Raw genomic sequence first — 22,332 nt, forward strand, 5'->3', positions numbered from 1 at the left:
CGATAAGTCCTCGGATGCTTGAGCTCATGGGTGGGTTTTTTTTTTGTTTTTTTTTTATGTCATTCCTTAGCTCTTTTATGTTTTTTTCGCTCATCTGTACTTGACCGAGTAATGTATGTATCATATAATTGTAGGTCCTTTTTGTTTGTTTGTTGAAGTTTTGTTATGTATTGTAGGTTGTTATGTTTTCTATCAATAAAAGAAGAAAAAAGATTATAAATAAAAAATAAGATGATTGAAGGGGTTCCTTTTCAGCCTTCCATGTCATTCAAAAAGTTATTTCCTGGTTAGAAAGTGAGGGTGTAATTTGGCAAGACCAAGTGTAGTATAATGTCGACCACTACTCAACCTGGGTGATCCTTGTGGTATATAGCCCCAGGGTTTCCATCCTTGGCAGGCAACCTGGAACCCAGCACCTCTTTTTGACCCTCTCTAACTGTTGACTACAGTCTCCACTCATTCTTAAGCAAAAGCTCACAACCAAAAGTAGTCCCCCATCAGTACAGAATGATTAGAATCCACACCAAGATCCTTTTAAAAGGTGGTAGAACATTCACTCATGCATGTACCCATGCAGAAGGTAGAACAGTGTCTTGAAATTCATCAAGGAATGCTCAAAAATTAGACCTCCACAATTTGAAAGTATGCCTAGTGTTCCTCGCCTAAGGGGAGCTCATACTGAGCTTGCACCAGATTACATCATTCCTGCTGGCAAAGTCCAGGTAGCAAAATAATCAGTCCACTGTTTCCTACCTTTGGAAGGTTTTCTAACAACCATCTCAGGGAGCCTCCTCCATTTTGTATAACCCATTATGCCAATGGGCAGGTGCCAGGAGGCTCAGGTGGGAAGAATAACCTTAAAGGGGCTGCTCCGCCTACAGGGGACTTGGCTCATGTCTGTGAGGTGTATACTATTTGTAGTGATGATTAAATGTATAATTAACTAATACTGTTTTTCTCTCCAGTTAGTTTGCCCATTGAAAATATTGGAAGCCTCCACTATGTATTAGCTCCAGTACCTAAAGTGACTGGAGAGCATGCTGAGATGGAATTACATGTAAGCCTAGCCTATATTTAACTTGTCATTATATTACCTACAGTGTGTGCTGATGTGGACCTCTGATATAGCTACATATATCCATGCAAGAGCAAACATATACTGCAAAAAAACAACCTTGTATTACAGATGTATACTGTAGTTCCAATTTAGGCGCATATACCTATTTTTTTTAGAAAAAAGGAGAACCTCTTTTTGCACCGAGGATGCTCACTTAATGCATTTCTATAGCTGGCCATACACACATTGATTTTATTTCATTCAGCCCACATGCTGAACAAAAAAAAAAAAATATATATATATATATATATATATATATATATATATATATATATAAAACCTGGTAGCTGTCAAAGCATTCAAACTGTATCTGTATCTGATGTGACTAACATTGAGTTATCAATGGTTGTTGGAGGGTGCCAACAGGGCCACCAACGGAGCAAATCTTGGCTGCTTAATCAGGAACCAGCTGCAATTTGCTTCATGTATGGCAGCTTAAAATACATTTCCCAGCATTCACTAGATACTCTTGAATGGTTCTGTGTTGCAAATGGAGCAGGGATGTAGAAGAATAGAAGAGATGTTCCAAAAAATATAATCTTAATAAAAGCATAACCCCAACAAGGGGAACATATAAAGCAGACAATATACCCAACACTGGAATGGAAATGGGGCTCCCCTAGTATACATTCATCATATTATTTTATAAGAAACATTTACATAATTGATGTACGCTGCTCACATATTACAGAGAAAACTATTTCTCATGCTATAATACTGAAATGTTTTGAATAATATATAACATGTTTTCTTCATTGTAGTCAGTGAAATACACTACCCAACTTTGTCCTGAAGATGTGTCTGCTCGAAATGCGTTGACAGTCTGGATTTGGAATTACATTTTGAGGCACCAGTATTTATTTGTATACTAGGTTTCCATTCCAATGTTGTTTTATTGTTTCACTTTAGATGTTCCCCTTCGGGTTATACTTTTATTAAGATTATAATTTATTGATTGTAATTAACCACTTCAGCTCCGGAAGGTTTTCGGCACTGCGTTATTTTAACAAAAAATTGCACGGTCATGCAAGGCTGTACCCAAATACAATTGATGTCCATTTTTCCCCCCACAAATAGAGCTTTCTTTTGGTGGTTTTCAATTACCTCTACAGATTTTAGATTTTGCGCTATAAACAAAAAAAGAGCGACAATTTTGAAAAAACACCATATTTTTTTACTTTCTGCTATAAAACATTCCCAATAAAAATAATTAAAAAGTACATTTTTTTTATCAGTTCAGGCCAATTTGTATTCTGCTACATATTTTTTGGTAAAAAAAAAAATCCCAATTTTTTTTTAATTGATTTGCGCAAAAGTTATAGCGTTTACAAACTACTGGATAGATTTTTGGACTTTTTATTTTTTTTGGTTTTTATTAGTAATGGCGGCGATCAGCGTTTTTTTAGCAAGACTGTGACATTGCGGTGGGCAGATCGGACCCCTAACTGACATTTTGATTCTTTTTGGGGACCAGTGACATTAATACAGTAATCAGTGCTAAGTAATATGCACTGTTACTGTATAAATGACACTGGCAGGGAAGGGGTTAACACTGGGGGTGATCAAAGGGGTTAATGTATGCCTGTTGGTGCTTACTCACTGTGGGGGGGGGGGGTCTGTGACAGGCACAGAGAGATCGGGGTTACGCCTAATCTCTCTGTGCCTGTGTGACAGGAGACACGCCTGCTTTGTTTACATAAGCAGGCGGGTCTTCTGTCAGTTTCTCTGACGATCGCTGGAGGCCGGCAGCAATCAATCGATGTGTCTAAACACAGCCGGAGCGTGGCTTCAGCGGCGCAAGCGCGCTGCCGAGACCGCGTACACAAAATCACATAGATCTACGTAATTTTGTGCAGCCGAGCCGCCCTGCTGCAGTATATTTGCATGGGGTGGTCAGCAAGCGTTTTTTTTTTGTCTCTGCCTCATGTTGTGCCGGTAAAGTCAGCCTGTTTTGGAACTTCTGTTCTTTTAGAATTTTTGGATGTGGCACAGTGGAAATCTTTTGTTCTTGATATTGAAACACTATAGAACAGCAAGAACTTTACCACAAAAACTGTTTTCTTTTTTTTAAAGGAGAAGTGTAGTCAAAGCTTATTTGGCTGTACTTATCCTTTGGATCACAGGAGTGCAGATCATTCTGCACTCCTGTGACCTGTTTTCAGCATACAGCAGGCTGAAGCCCGCTGTCGGCTGACGACACTGAGCTGGTCCAAGCTGGGGAAAGATTGTGACAATATGGTCAGGATACTCCCAAATGCCTGGACCGGCACCCAGCTCAGCCTCTCAGCAAGCCGTTGAGAGCCTGAGAAACTGACAGTCACCTCACCAGTTCTCTGCTCAGGGAGCTCTGAGAACCGAGCGGTCGCTGGTGTTTGATCGCTCGGTTCTCAGTCTTAGAGCCGGTGGGGGACAGATGCAGCATCAGACCGATGCTGAATCCACCTAGGCAAGTATGATTTTAGAAAAAACAAAAGATTCCCATACTTCTCTTTTAAACACTAAACTTATTTTTTTCCTTATGAAGGTTACTCTGCTTAGAGGAGAGGAAGTTGTTGATCCTCCAGAGAGCACCAAAGATACCTTGGTTCTACCATCCAATCCACAAACCACAACACTTGTTTTGAAAGCCAGCTTTCTTGGATATTTTTTTACTCTTCTTCAGCAAGAAGGAGTATTTAACTTCAAAGCAAAGGAAGACGATGTAAGAAACATGTGTTAGAAATCCTTAATTGTAAATTTACAAACTAGGTTTTTGTCACTGAAATACAGAGGCAATGCAGATTTTGTATTAACTACACAAGGAAATCAGAATAACTAAAGCCAAATTCCAGGCTTACCTTCAGCCTTGCAAAGGTGTACAGCCTCCTCTCCTGTACTGAAATAGCTTACTCTGATTTGAAAAAAGGTGTGCAAAGAGGGGTGGGATAAGAAACTGAGGACTCTGATAAAAAAGGATGAGGGAGGGTTGAGGGACTGATGTGAAAGGATGGGGGAGGGGGTCTGGGGACTCTGATGCGAAATGGGGGGAAGTAAGTACCCTTTTGTAGTAGTATGGGGGAGTAAGGATTCTAAAATGAAGCGCTGGGGAGTGAGGACTCTAATGTGAAGGTAGGAAGGGACACGGGGTCTCTATGATGATATGATAGGGTGAATCAAGGACTTTGATGTAAAATTCAGGGAAACCAAGTATTCTGCTGTGAAAGTTGAGGGAGTGAGAACTACTATGTGGATTGGGGCGGAGCTTTGATGTGAAGAGGAGGAAGAGGGGACTCGGATGTGAAGGGGGGAGGGGTAAGTGATGACTCGGCTGTGAAATGGGTTGAGTGAGGACTCTGATGTGACAGGGGATCCCACCGTTGGCTGGGATGCTTTGAGACTTTGTATAGTTTCAGAGGCTGTTGAGACTGAAAAAAGGTTGATATTGCACTAAACTCTTCTTCACCTTAGAATGAAATTGCAGCTCACTGGACTGCACTAAGCACTTACGTTGGGTCCAAGCCCAGGCATCATCCACTATATCTCTGTTTTCCCTTTAAGAAAAATGCAGGAGTTTAAATATATATGAAATATAGACAATATATTCATTAATAATGCACTATTATGGTTCTTGTAAATTTGTCTTATTTATTCTACTTAAAAAAATTGCATTTTATGTGATAAAAAGTCTAAGAATCCTTCCTTGTTTCATAGATTACAAATGCTGGGGCAATTTCTACCTCTGTTTTAAGGGACATCATTCCTGAGGTTAGTGTACTTTGACTATGTGTATGCATATATCCCCCCCCCCAACATTATTATTGTTATTAATATTAATATAATTATTATTATTGTGATTATTAATATTTTCGGTGATAGACCCATTGTCACATAGGGACAGTGCCTGATTACCAAATAGGCAGAGTAGGCTCTGACCTGTGGGCACAGTGTTGGACCCCAGGGCAAAGAATCAAAATAATATTGATTTGATTGTGAAAGAAATATAATAAAGCTTTTTTAAATTGTTTATAAAAATGAATCAACTCAAAGAAACAAAAACTTTACATTAAAGACTCTTTAGAGAAAATATCGTATTAATGTAATGTACCCAATAACAATTTAATGAACATAAACCGTAGACATCAGGTTCACATTACAGTTTGTCTCTTAAAAGCTCATCTTTTTTCAGCTTTGTTTGTAAAGAAAATGGGTGCAACCAATGTGCATTTAATGTACAGTAGTGATGGTCATCTCCATCTAGCATCCAAAGTGCACACCACTTAGTTCAATGTTATCCCATTAGAGTGCATGCTCAAGAAACCTCCAGAAACCTGTAAGGGGGGTCCCAAGGTTTTGACTGCCTAGGGGCCTCCGCAAGGTTTAATTCATCTATTTGTAGAAAATGAAGGGATAAATCCCTTTTAGGGCTATTTGTAGTCTATCTTTTTCCCAGTGGGGTAATTTTATTTCACTTAGTATCTTGGAGATCCGAAAGGAAAAGAGAACAAATATCCTAACAAATGAGGGTAATTCTAGTCATAGACAGTTGTCAAGAGGACATTTGTCACAATGTTATTCTTGTGGCAACTCAATTGCCATCATTGTCTGTCTCAGTGACAATGGTCACCAGAACACATGTAGTCTACCCAGCTGGAACATGCTTGGCAGTAAAAAAAAAAAAAAAACAGAGGGTCTAACACTTTGACACTCTATCCAAAATTAAAAAAAAACATGCTTTTACATACACTAAAAATATACCTAAAGTATAACTACGGCATAAGCAAAACAATTATTCTTGATTCAGTTTTGGAAAGATCAGGGAAAGGTTGGACCCTTTTTATATTGCTAATTGTGTCCGCATTGGTAGGATTCACCCCTGTATTTGACAGTTGCCACCGATAAAGAAAGTGAGGGGTTATCCAACATTTTTGAGCTGTCCCCAGAACAGGAGGTAAGGAGAAATCTTTCAATGCAGACACCTGGCCAAGAAATAACTATCTATGGATCACCATATACACTATATTACAGTCTGAATTTACAATCTCTGTGAGATCTACCAACAAGATTTCAGTGCAAGGGCCTGCCTAGGTCGGCCCTCATATTACATAGATCTACCAACAAGATTTCAGTGCAAGGGCCTGCCTAGGTCGACCCTCATATTACACAGATTTGGTAGATCTAAAGTTTCATGGATGGTAAGGTTAAATAAAGACACCAGTCCATCTAAGAGTTTTTTTTAAACTGTTGACACTTCTCACTGACACCACTTTTTAGGGAAGGGGGTTTCACATCCTCCTTACTGCTCCAACAGTAAAGAACCCCCTACGCAGTTTAAGGTTGGATGGCTTCTCCTTCAATTTCATTGAGTGGCCAAGCTCCCTCAAAAAGAATAGTTTCCTCCCTATAGAAGAATAACCATTGAGGTATTTGTATATCGCTATCATATAGCTCCTCTCTCTGTCCCTTCAAGTTTGTACAGTCAGACAGCAACATGACATAGTCTATCAAGGGAATTTTCCTAATTTGTGAGATTTACTCCAATGGGGAATAGGATAATGATTCTCATATATAACTGGAGCAGAGCATTATTAGTACATATACTGTGGCAGGCCAGCACGTGTAGGCAAAATCACGCTGCTCCTCCCTCCCCATGAACTCTATGTCCACCGGATCCCAGTACTTGGGGGATCACATGATCACAATATTAGCAATTTTACAACAAATGTCAACAAATTCATTCATGCCAGCTGTGTTGACTATGCTGTGATTGGCCCACAGCTATCACATGATAAATAAACACACTAAACCTGCGCTTCTGTGGATAAATGAGAGCAGCAGCTAGCACAAAACACTGGTGGGGGTAAAACACAATATAAAACAGAATGCAGCACTTCAGAATAATGTTTTTATTTTAATCAGAAGCACTGCATTTTGTATTATATAGTTATCACATGATACCTGGGCCAATAACAGCACCCTATACCATGTGATTAGCTGTATCCAATCGCAGATCACTAGTGATCACAGCTGTCATGAATGGTTAATGCTTTCATGACTGTTCAAAACAAACAGTAAAAATAAAAATCTCTGATCATCCCCCCCCCCCCCCCCCCCAGAGTAGTATAGTGCTACTATGGTGACACAGAACTACTCTGATGAAAGTATGTTAAAAAAATAAAAAAAAAATGTTTAAAAAAATATATTTATTTATTTAATTATTTTAACATACTGTCACCAGTCAGTGTTCCTAATCACTGCCACATCAGTTATATGATGACACTGTACTGCACCGATGAAAGTATGTAACTAAAAAAAAAAAGTTATTCAATTTCTTCATTTTCAAAAAAATTGTGACAAAAAATTACAACTTCAGAAGTCAAGACAGCAAAGTATGAGTGTGCCTGCTACCATTAAATAGGCCATTTGGGCGCCAACTGCAATAACTATTGCGTGCGCACATCGCGCATGCACATGCGCACTGGCGAATGCCCATTCCCCGCTAAACGGGCAGACAGGCGTTCGTGCATGCGCACTCCAGTGTGCCTTTGCAGTGCCATGGAGGAATGCCTAGTGCGTTCCTGACACCAAGCTTCTTTATATAAATTGGTACTGATCCTTTCAACTCAGGCAGAGCAACATGAAAGGACATAACGCTCCATACAGTGTAGTAAGCAGTCACTAATTTTATTGAAATAAATATATAGTGACTCACATTTCGGTAGAGTACATCAAGCATAAGATCGATAATGTGTCCTCCGGTGAATCCGCTGGCCGCACTTCTGGGTTCGCCTATCCTATACGTCTCATTGCGTATCGACATGGTAGCGTGACTTCCTCAGGGGATAATTGTAGTTAAATGTAGTAAAATGTTATCATTGTAGTTAAAATACATTTTGGTTCAAATTAACAAAATGTTATTTTATTTGATGTTTTATGACAGAAAGTAGAAAATATTGCATTTTTTTTTTTTTCAAAATTTTCAGTCTTTTTTAACCACTTCTGGACCGGAAGATTTTCCCCCTTAATGACCAGGCCATATTTTACGATTCAGCACTGCGTTCCTTTAACGGACAATTGCGAGGACGTGCTACGCTGTACCCAAATAAAATTGATGTCCTTTTTTTCCCACAAGTAGAGTTTTCTTTTGGTGGTTTTTGATCTCCTCTGTGATTTTTATTTTTTGCACTATAAACAAAAAAAAGCAACAATTCTGAAAAAAAAAAAAAACAACATTCCCAAAAATAAAAAATTTAAAATAATTTATTTTTACATTTTAGGCCAATTTGTTTTCTGCTACATATTTTTGGTAAAAAAAAAAAAAAAAAAAATCACAATAAGCATATTTTGATTGGTTTGCCCAAAAGTTATCGTGTCTGCTAACTAAGGGAAAGATTTATGTCATTTTTATTGTTTTTTTTTTTTAGTAATGGCGGCGATCTGCGATTTTTAGCGGGACTCTGACATTGCGGCGGACAGATCAGACCCCTAACTTACATTTTTGACACTGTTGGGGGGACCGGTGACATTACTACAGTAATCAGTGCTAAAAATATGCACTGTTACTATAATAATGACACTGGCAGGGAAGGGGTTAACACATTTGGTGATCAAGGGGTTAAATGTAAGCCTAGGGGAGTGTTTCTGACTGTATGGGGGCTGGGCTTGTGAAATGATCACAAAGACCTGTGATCCTGTATAGAAGGATCACAGGAGCTCTGTGATCATTCCAGAGAGAATAACTGTCAGCTGTGTATACAACAGCCGACCGTCCTTCTCTCTCAGCGGGGGGGAGGGGGGGTTGATCACAGGGGCCAGGCGGCAATCTGAGCCACCTGCCCCGTGCATTGGAGTCCCAGCTGTTGAGTGAGGGCGGGAGCCGACGCGACCGACGCAGCCCTACGTCGTTTCGCGCAGGAAAGCCAGCCTGCGGCAGTAAATACCTGGTGGGCGGTCCAGAAGCGGTAATTTATATCACAAAACAAAAACCGCAGTGGTGATCAAATACCTCTAATTTTGTGAATAAAAATGTAATTTGCGTATAGTATTGCATGACCGCGCAATTGCCAGTTAAAGTAGTGCAGTGCTGAATAGCAAAAAATGGCCTGGTCATGAAGGGGGTAAAACTTTCCGGAGCTCAAGTGGTTAAATGACAGTGTAAATCACTCAGTATCCACACTACACTGTATTACACTTACATACAGTATACAGTATAACACTTATTTATATACTTTTTATGTCTTGCAGCTTCCACCAGAACTTCAAGATTACCAGATAAATATTTATGTGAAAAAAACACCTTTAGTTACCATTAGCACTTCTAAAGCACTACTTCATCTTTACTCCACCATGGAAGTAATGGCATCCAGTGCAGACTCTGAGCCTTTAACCTTGTTTGTAATTGATCTGGTAAGCAGTCTGTTCAGATTAAAAATTGTAAATTATATCTCTAAAAAGAGTGACATCAGAATACTTAATGTGACTGAATGCAGACGGATTGGGGAACATTATTTTTTTGGTAAGCAGCACCCAACCATAGTGTAAATCAAGGAACGGCCGGTCAATAATGGGTGCAGGGGCACTCCCCTAAAGTTTTGACAAATAGGAAAGCGATTATTAGAACGATTTATTTAAAAAAAATGATAATATGACTAACATTTTTTAACATCATAAAGTTAAAAAATGTCAGTCATATTATGACTTATTTAAAAATAAATTGTTCTATGTGTGTGCAGTGCACTGAGGGGAGCCAGACTAATAGAAGTCTATTAGGTCCGTCAAAGTTTAACAAGCATGTGATTAGAGCCAGAGGCTATAATTGGCTTGTTTTACATTGTGCTTGAGGCGCAAAGCACTGCGCCCCAAACCCTCCCACTTTTGATTTTTTGATTTTTTGGCTCACTTCCGGTTTCGCATCCTGGCCAATCAGGAGGCTGAACATGGAACATGGAATCCGTCAGGTATTGGAAGCCAAGGCAGTCCAGGATGGAGGCTCTGTTTGCAGGTAAGGAACTGGAGGAGTCTGCGCCCCCCCCAAAAAAATGTCATCACCAACCGCCACTGGTGTAAATGTCTCTGCCCAAGATTAGCTGGGAGTATGTAGATTGGCTGGGACCAGTGCCAGCATTAAAGGGCTCCAGGCAATGCAGTGCACTGGGGCCCTGCCTACACAATCACCCGCAAGAATAAAAATGCAAATTATAAATAAGCTATATTTATTGGTACAGCAGTGGCAGGCTAATACCAGCTTCCAAGTTCGGCGGCTGGGTCCGGGGAACACACACACGGACGGGAGTCAGACCCGACTGTCCTGTGTGTTTCTGTTCCCATGGAGGCGGACAGGCATTCCTGCAGTTGAGGGCTCCCCCTCCACGACCCAAGTGGCCTGATAGCAGCACAGGGCCAACAGGCACTTGTCACCTACTAAGTTAGGCAGCGGGATGCACACGGGAATCGGGACTAATAATTGGCTGGGGCTGGGTCGCTGGGCAGGTGGGGCCCCCAGGCAACTGCCCAGCGTGCCCATTCGGTAAAATGGCCCTGGATGGGATAGGTTTTCTTTCTGTCCAATTGCTAAGGCTTTTCACTACAAGGGGCCTGGCATCCACAACACTTCACCTCTCCAGAGCAAAAGAATGCATGCTCATGCAATGCCCACTTGTACAGCCTTCAGCTAGAAGATCTAGCAAAATCCTGCAATTGAAATGTTATTCTTTGTTGACACCTCAAACAAGATTAGGAAAGTTAGACCGGTATAGATGGATTCTGTTTTTTTTTCTATAGGAGTACTGCACCTTGAACTTAGAGCATTTTTCCTCTGAAGCCTACCCGATTCCCTTGCCATATGTGGCCCATGAGCCTGGTCATACAATGTGTTTACACTTTACATCATTACACAAATGCTGTTCACTGCTCACGTCTTGTGAACCCTTTAAATGGCTGGTATATATAATCCAGCAGATATTTTTTTTGGATGCGGCCAAACATGCTTTTAGGTTTTTGATTGACTGGGCATGGGTTCAACTGCACATTTGTTTAGATTTACCCACAAAACATGAAGTGTAAATCTCCCATAAGGACATTGGGACAACTGTCTAAGAGGGGACACTGTTGTGTCCCTGGGACAGGAAGGGAAATTTCTTCAATAATATACAAACATAAAAAAAATAAAACTTTAGCAGTTTAACTGTTCTCTACTTTGTCCAAAACTAAAAACAATGTTTTGGCCATAAATACACTAACATTCATTTTGGATATTATGTAAACTTAATGGCACAAACAAATGTCCCAACCACAGTCTGCAAATGTCATTACATTGTCTTCTAATTTATTTTTGTTTTCATTTTCAGCATATGAATTTTAAAATCCAGTCATCCGTCCAGGAAAACAGCTTACATTCGATGTTCACACTTGACAAGTAAGATCTAATCTGCTTATTGATTTACAAGACTAGGTTGTTTAATATTTTAAATCGATTGTAATACACTACTATTGGGCTGGCCATAGACTAGGCCAGTGATGGTGAACCTTGGCACCCCAGATGTTTTGGAACTACATTTCCCATGATGCTCATGCACTCTGCAGTGCAGTTGAGCATCATGGGAAATGTAGTTCCAAAACATCTGGGGTGGCAAGGTTCGCTGTCACTGCACTAGGCTATATCTGCCAAAGATGCAAAGGATTCGACCATCACATAGCATAAAATACACTTTGGTGTGCCACTGGGGATATTTGCATGTTTGGCTTATGTGTTCATTAACTGAATAATGGGAAACTCTATCTCCTCCTGGTGCTGTTGCCTATGTATCCTGACGGTCAGTTCTCACTTGTAAATCAGACTATCGGAATTGTGCTTGGAATACTGTTCATTGACTTCAAGCGGTTGTATACTTAAAAAAAAATAAATAAAAAAAAAAAAAAACCCTGCAAGACAATTGCATAATGAGCTCGTATGCATCGGACCCCCGGACACCGCTGTGGGAGGTGACATGATCCCTTGGTGTCTCTTCCGGGTTTGGCGGCTCCGGCGCTGTAATTGTCCGGAGCCGCGATGACGTCACTCCCGCGCATGTGCGCGGGAGTCATTTTCCGGCAAGCTCCCGGCAAGGAACTCTGAAGGTCCGCTGGATCTTCAGAGCGCATGCGCCGCTCGCAGGAGCGGCTGCATGCAGTGCAGATATTAATTGTACCTACAGGTAAGCCTTATTATAGGCTTACCTGTAGTTAAAACTCGGAAAAAGCGGTATACTACCGCTTTCATTAATAAATACTAAGAAACAATGTTATTGTTTCATTCATCTGCAGATCAATGAAATTCATTATTAATAAATCATAAGAAATGAATCATTAATAAATACTAAGAAACAATGTTATTGTTTCATTCATCTACAGATCAACGGAATGGAAATTCATCTGCATATGATGTCGGTTACAATAAACCCCCTATCAGCTGTTTTTTTTTTCTCCTTATTAAATCCCTCAATAGCTTTTAGCTACCTTTAATTTACTAGTTTCGTCCCTTACTGTTTTTTTTTCTAAATATTTCTATTTGTTTGGCTATTATATATTATATTTAAACATTTTACATTTTCATTATTTTGTTTATTTGCTTTTTTAGAGTTGAATTTAAAAAATGTAAACAAATAAAAAGCAAAAATGTTCATTTATCAGAATTGAAATGTTAGCGTCATTTTCAAATGGCACCAACTTTATAAAAAAATGTACTATATACTTTTTTATGTAATGTAACACTGGATTTTTTTTTTAAATAAAACTGGCCAAAGTAGAAAAAAAAAACACCTTTTTTTATGTTATGTATTTTTGTATATAGGCTGCATACTATATACTTTTTTTTTTTATATAATGTAGCACTGCTTTTTCTTTTTAAACAAAAATTTGTCCAAGTAGAAAAAAGTTTTGCTATGTATTTTGTATATAGGCTGCATAGAAAATAAACTAGCTGTAACACAATGGCTGAAGTAGAAAGCTTTGTTTGATCCCCCCCACAAAAAAACAAAAAACAAAAAAAACAAACAAAAAACAAGTATATACTGTATTACTTACTGTAGTTATCTTAAGCAGACTTGTATAAAGTACTCGAAATTTCTACTTGAGTAAGGCTCCTTTCACACGGCCGCTCCGTGTGAAAGGTCCGCTGCGGGACTTTTTTTTTTTTTTTTCCACGGAGCGGATGACATTTCTGTCATCCGCTCCGTGTGCCCGCATATCATCCCATCCGTTTGCGGATGATATGCGGACATAATGTATGTCTATGGCACTGCGGATGTCAGCGGATGACACCGCTGACATCCGATTTTCCTTCCTTTCCGTTTTTTACACGGAAGGAAAAATAGGGTTCTGTTCCGTTCATAAAAACGGAACAGAACTGACAGGAGGAAAATCGGGTGTCAGCGGATGGTATTCCGCTGACACCCGCAGTGCCATTCACTTACATTGATGTCCGCAAATCATCCGCAAAAAAATAGGATGATTTGCGGACACACGGAAAGCAGCTGAGCGGCCGTGTGAAAGGACCCTTAAAGTACAAGTGCTCGATCAAAAAATTACTTGAGTAGAAGTGGAAGTGCTCGCAGAAAAAGTTACTTAAGTAGAAGTACTAAAGTATTCAACATTTTTTTTACTTAAGTATTGCAAGTAGTTTTTTCAAAAAATTTGCTACTTAAGTACTAAAAGTAAAAAGTACCAGTAGTTTTGAAAAAAAATTTCTACTCAAGTACTGAAAGTAGAAGTACAAGTACTGTGTTATGTAGTTATTAAAGAAAGAAGTCAAAAGTATGAACATCATATTGTTTTTATTATTTCAAATGATTTATTCAAATGATTAACCTGTGTTTGTTAGTAGTTTCTTGATGCACTTTAAGCGCTGTAGCACCATTTATTTGTTTGTTTCATATTTTCTTTTTATTGGAAAGATTTGGTATAGCAGCTTTTATTATACACAGCCTTTATTTTCGTATGCGCTGATTTACAAATGACATTATACACATTTTTTTGAGCTTTATGCAACCTGCCATCTACTGTTCTGGCAGTGGTAATTTTTTTAAAAGTAACGAGTAACTATGCAGCACAAAAAAAAAATACTTGAGTAGAAGTATCGAAATCATCGAAAAAATGTAGTGAAGTAAAAGTAGAAGTAGGAGAAAAAGATTCTACTCTAGGAAAGTACAGATACCGCATTTCGGTACTTAAGTACAGTACTTAAGTAGTTCTACTTCGTTACTATACATCTCTGATCTTAAGTAATGAGATAAGTTATTGCAATGCTGAATCAGTAGCTCCATAGCAGGAATGTCAAAATTGCTTTGGTACATAAGAAGTATACAGGTGTAAGAGCTGGACTAGTTCATATACAGTATGTTTATTTACTATGCTTAATTTAAACTGTATGTGTTTTAATGTAATGCTGCTATTTTCATATTTTAAGGACATTTCTGTCTGTGAATGCCTCATCTGTTGGAGATTTTGAGGTAATTTAGCTAAAGAGCAATACCAGCCACAATGTTTATTAAGGTTTGTCCATAAGTTTCAAATGGAAACTTGGCATGCACTGAAACTTGTTTATTATTTGATGTTAATAGGGACTTTCTTTTCTTTATTTTAGCTTATACTGTTTTTTTGCACCAAGGATTTCTCTAAAAAGAGGGCCTTTGTCTCATGAGTAATATTTTAGAGTTTTCATGTATTTGAGGAATATATTGTTTTTTATTGTGTGTGTCATATGACCTGTTTTAGGGTAAGGTGAATTTTTTTTCGGATACCATGCTTCCCTAAAAAAAGTGGCTTTTGTTTCAGAGGTGATATTTTAGGCTTCTTTCGCACATGCGGACCGTTTGTCCGTTTTTTATCCGTCCGTTGATGACAGCAAAAAGTAAACAAAAGGAAAAGAAATTGGACGAGGGGGGTGTTATGTGTACTGCAGACAAGAAGTAGCTGTCATTCGGCCCCGCCACTAAAGTATAAAAGGGGCGGAGTGACTCCGCCCCTTTTATGCTATTGTGGCGGAGCCGAATGACAGCTCCTTCTCTGCGCTATAATGTAAAGTAAAAAAAAGAGCCGGAAATTACATATCAAGCCAACAATGACAGTCAGCACCGGAAAGTGAGTGAGCCTGTCTGAACAGACTGCCCCCTGACTGTATATACTGCTCTTCTCTCCTGCCCTTCTTCTTGCACACATTGCCACCCCCCCCCCCACCCCCACAAAGAGGACCTGACACTTACATGTTATCACATAGGGGACTATTGGGTCCCTACAGTATGTGATAGCAATAAAATCATAGGTAAAAATAAAAACATGAAAATAATGCTTGGGGGTTTAAGTAATTTTCAGGACTAAAATTATTTTTCAATCATGTAAACCAAAAATTTGAAATAGAAAAAATGGCTCCTGGGACTCAGGTGGTTAAGTGGATGTAAAGAACTAATGTAAAAACTGATAAAAACTGATGAATAACTGATGAAAAAACTGATGTAAACGTATACATTTTTTCTTCAAAAAAAGTCACTGAAGCCCCTTTCATACAGGTGCCTCCATGTAGTGGGGGATCGCTCCGCTGTATAGAGCGGACACGGACATAGTCCCACTCTCCTCTATGGGAAAATCGGATGGAAATGAACCGCCTGTCCATTTTCATCCTATCCTATCTGATCCAGCGGACGGATAGAAATTAGGACCATTCGTCTGGTTATGGCAAGCAGGATTGGATCGAATAGCAGCGGTTGTCAGCTGACATGTGTCCATAGAGGAGGCTGCAAGGTCTGATCAGGTCCACCTGAAACTGACAGGTGGACCTGATCAAACAGCCCATGTGAAAGGGTTATTAGAGTTATTTTTTTTATGTTGATAGGGCCCTGTTAAGTTTGGTTTGCTCAAAGTGTAACTTTCACTTATTACTGGCCATGTTGGTGCTGCCTTTTGTTCCAGGCATGCCGCTGCATCATTTGAATGAAAAACAAAACAAAAATAAGAGCAAAAAAAGAGTATGCATGTAAATCACCTCACATTACGACACTTACATTCACCGAATCTCCATATCACCACGGATAGAATAAAGTTAGGCATGCTCTGGTTAGGCCTATTATCCCTGAATAAAAGGTACATGAATTGAGTGCAAGCACTGACACTTTTGGTGCTGTGTCCTGATGGAATTCAAAAGAGTGTCTACGACTCCTTTATGAATTCCCACATAAATATGTTTTCAACTTTCCATAATCCCAAAAAACGGTACAGCGCTAAAAAGGTGCATGTCAATTGTTTGCGCCGATATATTCACTTTTGCACTATGTTTTCAACTTGCCTTCAAGTGTATCTAAATCAAAATGTTTTATTTGTTTTGGTGGTGGTGTGGTCCCATTGTTTGGTCTTCAATGCTGTCTGCGTGCCAGCTGGGGAGATTTACTCTCTCTAATTGTACTGGTGAACATTATCAATAGAACTGAATGTGGGTTAAAATTTTAAATTTTAACCTGTCACCAAAACCAGAATAGAAGAGAAATCTTTCAGTGCGGACACTTGTTCAGATGACAACTTTCTCAAAGAGGATACTTCTCATCTTATAGAGATGTAATCTATTTTCTGTATTTATATCTCCCATCTACCCAGTAAAACATATCTGGCAAAAATATTTAACCACTTCCTACTCTTACCAAAGCTTTGGCTTTGGATATTTTTAAATGCTAGACTATTTTTTAATGCTGGACTTGAATAAGTCTACTACAAATCTCTATATTCACTGGAGCTACGGTAGGCTTTAAAGAGATTTCCCGTTGCTTCCTATCCTGGTGACAATGGTTTTAGCAAACAGGAAGTGAGGGGAACTCTCTAACAGTCACAGGAAGAGAGGGAAACTCTTTAACCACTTGCCGACTGCCACACGACTATTTACGTCCGCAGTCAGCCCCTCACAGGCAGAGTAACGTAGGGCTACGTCGCTAACCTGTGAGGGTGACAGCGGGAGAGAAAGGCAGGCGGCTAGTGTAAACAAAGCCACCTGTCAGTTCTCCCTGTGTAAGAATGATGATCAAATGGTTCTACTATGTAGGACCGTGGATCACTGTTCTTACACATCAAGCCACAGCCAATCACAGTTAGAAGCACGCCTCTAGGACACACTTAACCCCTCCCTCTCCAATACAGTTAACTCCTTCACTGCCAGTGTAATTTTTACAGTAACAGTGCATATATATAGCACTGATTACTGTAGTAATGTCACTGGTAACCCCAAAAGTGTAAAAAATGTCAGTCAAGGGTCCGATCTGTCTGCCCCAATGTCGCAGTCCCGCAAAAAAATTGCAGATCGCCGCCATTACGCGCTAAAAAAAAAAACAACAAAAATGACAAAAATCTTTCCCTTTGTTAGTAAAAGCAATAACTTTTGCGCAAACCAATCAAAATACGCTTTTTGCAATTTTTTTTACCAAACATATGGTAAAAAAAAAATTGGCCTAAAATTTTAAAAAATTTTGATTTTTACATTTTTTTTTTGGGAATTTCATATAAAAAAATGTGAAAAATATTGTTATTTTTGCAAAATTGACGCTCTTTTTTTGTTTATAGTGCATGATCAAAAAATCGCATAGGTGATCAAATACCACCAAAAGAAAGCTATGTTTGTGGGAAAAAAAGGACACCAAATTCGTTTAGGTACAGCGTCGCACAACCGCGCAATTGTCCGTTAAAGTCACGCAGTGCCGAATCGCAAAATAGGCCCTGGTCAGGAAAAATGTGAAAAATATTGTTATTTTTGCAAAATTGACGCTCTTTTTTTGTTTATAGCGCATGATCAAAAAATCGCATAGGTGATCAAATACCACCAAAAGAAAGCTCTGTTTGTGGGAAAAAAAGGACACCAAATTCATTTAGGTACAGCGTCGCACGACCGCGCAATTGTCCGTTAAAGTCACGCAGTGCCGAATCGCAAAATAGGCACTGGTAAGGAAGGGGGTAAAATCTTCCGGGGCTTAAGTGGTTAACAGCCACAGGAAGTGAAGGTAACTCTCTGACAGTCACAGAGCATAGCAGTTTCCATCAAGAATCCCTGCCAACTATCAGCTTTTGATTTTTGTTTTTGTTCTAATTATCACTGACAAAGAAAATGAGAGGGAATCCTTTAACAGGGCCCCAGATAGCAGTAAAACCCAGCAAGTGTCCTAACCTTTCCCCATTCTATCCAAAATTTTAAAAAAAATTTTAGATGTAGAAATTCTTTATAGTAAATGTCTGCTCTAATTTCTATAAAATGAATAGGTTAAATCTCAGCGTGTATAGTTACTTTTCCCAACTGAAATATTGTCAGGGTACATGATTATAATAGATAAAGAAAATCATTACTTTGTTATAAAATGCACATCTTATATTTATTTTAGGTTCAGGACTTGAATGACTTTATCAACTCTTTCCTCAAAGAAGTCTACAGTCCCGTAATAAATGGTAAGATGCCTTTTTAATGGTGATCGACCGATATCGGTTTTTCGCTGCCAATACCGATACTGATATTTTGGCCATTGCATATCGGTATCAGCCGATATGGGGCGATATTTTCTCACATTTAAAAAAAAAATTAAATTTTTTTTACTTGACAGGTACTCTTGTGGGGGATCTGGGGGTCTAAAAGATCCCAAACCCCTCCTCTGCAAAGTCTGACTGTTTTGAACGCTGTCATTTTTTTTAAATCTGGCGCCGAGTACCCGGACGTGATGTCATGATATCACTTCCGGGTTTTTGCATGGAGACCCGATCAGAGCCGAATGAGGCTTTGATCGGGTCCTCAGCGGCTGTGCAGGCTGGTTGCCCGGGTCTCTCGGTGGGACGGGAGACCCGGACGAGCCACTCCCGCTCCTTGTAATGACAGCCGAGCATCGGCTATGGACACCAATATCGGGGTGATGCCTCTAGCTGCAGGCATCACTCCGGTACAAGCACTTTCCGAAATATCGGCCAATATCGGGGAAAGTGCATATCGGCCCTCGATATATCAGCTTTGCTGATAATCGGCCGATCCCTACTTTTTAATGTCAATTTTGGATAAAGAATAAAAATACTTGAGCTCCCTTAGTTTTTACTGCTGTCTGGGTCCTCACTGAGGAGATTCACCCCCCCCCCCCTTTTTGTTTTGTCCTGGTATGATTATGATAGGCATGGTCAACTCAAAAAACGCTTTAGTGTAGTCACCAGAACAGGAAGTAAAGAGATGTCTTTTGTTAGAAATCTCTCTAATGGACACAGACAACAAAAAGCAAAGTGATATGGGTTTTAACCTTTCTCTACACATTCCAAAACTAAATAAAAAAGCTTTTGGCTATACAAAAACTTTCCTTTTTACTCCAAGTAACAGCAGAAAAATGACTTTTGTTGAAAATTGTTTGGTATTTTCTTTTAGGTTTGACGCAAACAGCTATTCCTCTCCCCGACATAAAAAACATGCTGGATATGGACTTTTCTAATGCAGAAATTGAAATAGATAAGGTAAAGTGCATTTTATACTGAATGGGTCCATGGGGAATGGAATTCCTTAGTCAATGAAATATTTATTGAGGATCATTGCCTGATAATAGAGAGTTATACGATAGAATAGATGAGTTAGGATACAGTAGAACAATGTAAAGTAATTCTTGGTTTGTGGGAAGAATGGTTATAAGGTGAGGACTCTGAGTTGGGGATTTGACCATGCCATCCGAATAAATAATGAAGTGAATATCATTGGCTATTTGCAATAATTAACGCAGCACCAAAGGTAAATGAATATAAATAAATAAATAAATAACCAGTACCGATTAAGTCCGAGAGTGAGGTGAGCTGCTATTGAGCACGCATTGAGGAACACGGAGCACTTGTGTGTGGATTGGAGCACCAGCACTTTGTATTTATCGTTTGCACAGCACAAGAAGGATTATTCCTTTTACAAGTTTTACATCTATTTACTTTGGACTTTTTACACATCTAATAATTATTTATAATTATTTATTTATTTATTTCACATATTGATCGTAATTTGCACATTTATTAGTGGTAGCACAATTTTTTGGGATTATCAGTGTTTCACACCTGAATATTGTGAATTAAGCGGTACTGGTTTTATTTATTTATATTCATTTACCTTTGGCGCTGCATTCATTTGTTATTTAGTATGACCAAAAAAAATTAAAACTCGTCTTTAATATCACTTTAAATTAATGGTAGAATGATACTAGCTAGGAATTAAAATAACATTCAGGATATGCCTGGTTGCTGGTATGTCTAAAGGATTTAGAAATACATTGAAAATAAATACTATATCAATTCATTAATTCATTTGAAATAAATTTTATTTTTCATACATTTGAAGCATTGCCATCTGCCACCATAGTTCTACTCTCCGGTAGTTTACCCGCAGGTCCATATTATTCACAGGTAAGCCATGCTACATTTAGACTTAAAATATGTTTCTTTCTTTTTCTAGGACCTACTTCTTCTATCACTCAATATCTGCAATGCATGAATTACTACAAATGACCAACAAACATTTAAGAAACAGAAATCATGAAACGAAGAACATTTTTAAAATCCCAATCTTCTATATTGGATATCAGACTATGAGATCCTAGGTGACATCATTATTTTAAATTACCAATAAAAAAAAGTATGTTCCATAGAATAAGAAAGAATTACACTGTCATTATGCTTCCCTTTCCCTGCAATTTTCATAAATGTCTTTATATCTATAGCACTTGGTTGACTTTATGTTTACCATTAATCTTGTAAATTACCAAATGCAATAAAAAATTATCAATCAATGTATTCTTTTTTTGGTGTGTGTGTGTGTGTTTGTGTGATCAGTTTTAACACATTTTACATTTTTGGGGCATGATTCTGACATTATGACTGAATCCATACACATGGCTGAATTTTATCTAATTTGTCCTAATTTTTTCAATAATGGTGCAATTTGGTAAATATAAATGAGGACATCATGTATTTCTAAACCCAAGAACTAAAACTGTATTTTATGTAGCTTACCAGTCTTCAGATGTATTGGCTACATTGGTTTTCTTTTTTTAACTACTTTAAGACCGGAAGGATTTGCCCCCTTAATGACCAGGCCCTATTTTGCGATTCGGCACTGCGTTACTTTAACAATTGCGCTGTTGTGCGACACTGTACCCAAATAAAATTGAAGTCCCTTTTTTCCCACAAATAGACCTTTTTTTTTGGTGGTATTTGGTCACCTGTGTGATTTAAATTTCTTGCGCTATACACAAAAAAAGAGCGACAATTTTGAAAAAAACAAAAAAAACAATATTTTTCACATTCTGCTGTATGACATTCTCAAAAAAAAAAAAAAAAACATTTAAAAATCAAAATTTTTTAACATTTTAGGTCAATTTGTTTTCTGCTACATATTTTTGGTAAAAAAAATTGCAATAAGCGTATTTTGATTGGTTTGCGCAAAAGTTATCGCGTCTACTAACTACGGGAAAGATTTATGTCATTTTTAATGTTTTTTTTGTTTTTTTTACTAGTAATGGCGGCGATCTGCGATTTTTTGCAGGGCTGCGACATTGTGGTGGACAGATCGGACCCCTAACTAACATTTTTGACACTTTTGGGGGTACCAGTGACATTACGACAGTAATCAGTGCTAATAAATATGCACTGTTACTTTAATAATGACACTGGCAGGGAAGGGGTTAACAGTATAGGAGATCAAGGGGTTAAGTGTGACCCTAGGGGAGTGATTCTAACTGTGGGGGGGCGTGGCTTCTGAGATGACCACAGAGACATGTGATCCTATATAGAAGGATCACAGGCGCTCTGTGATCATTTCAGGGAGAAGGACAGTCAGCTGTGTTTACAACGTCCGACTGTCCTCTCTCTGTGGAGAGCGATCGCGGGTGTCAGGCGGCAATCGGAGCCACCTGACATCCGCATCGGCTTCCCCACTGACAATCGGTGGCGGGAGCGCGCCATCGGCGGCGCGCGCTCGCCCCCTAGCTCCTCCCAGGTGAGCAACGTAGATCTACGTTGCTTTGCCTGTACGAGCCAGCCTGCCGCAGTAAATATACAGGAGATGGTCGGCAACTGGTTAAGGTTGGTTTTTTTTTTGCAAGTACAAGTAGTACAAACATTGTTGATACTGCTAGAAATTTAGAGTCCTATTATCTTCTAGTGAAATTAACTAAAATATAAAACAATATTATCAGCCTATCAGCCTTCCCAGCTATCATCTACAAAATACCTCCCTATGT

At 38.9% G+C, this 22,332-nt stretch overlaps 1 protein-coding gene across 1 annotated transcript in view; it reads left to right on the forward strand.

The window, feature by feature from the left end:
• Positions 1-20,676, forward strand: part of BPIFB6 (BPI fold containing family B member 6) — a gene marked incomplete at its 5' end in the record, with an annotated part of 34,988 nt that extends 14,312 nt beyond the window's left edge. Inside the window, 9 exons of the mRNA XM_082272501.1 lie at positions 966-1,057; positions 3,642-3,818; positions 4,808-4,861; positions 9,338-9,499; positions 11,440-11,507; positions 14,535-14,577; positions 18,475-18,538; positions 19,488-19,573; positions 20,547-20,676. Coding sequence (XP_082128627.1) covers positions 966-1,057; positions 3,642-3,818; positions 4,808-4,861; positions 9,338-9,499; positions 11,440-11,507; positions 14,535-14,577; positions 18,475-18,538; positions 19,488-19,573; positions 20,547-20,585 — 785 coding nt within the window. The 3' untranslated portion in view covers positions 20,586-20,676. The remainder of the gene's footprint in view (positions 1-965; positions 1,058-3,641; positions 3,819-4,807; positions 4,862-9,337; positions 9,500-11,439; positions 11,508-14,534; positions 14,578-18,474; positions 18,539-19,487; positions 19,574-20,546) is intronic.
• Positions 20,677-22,332: the final 1,656 nt, after the last annotated feature.

Source organism: Pelophylax lessonae (assembly GCF_965119305.1).
Source record: "Pelophylax lessonae genome assembly, chromosome: 11".
NCBI lineage: Eukaryota > Metazoa > Chordata > Amphibia > Anura > Ranidae > Pelophylax > Pelophylax lessonae.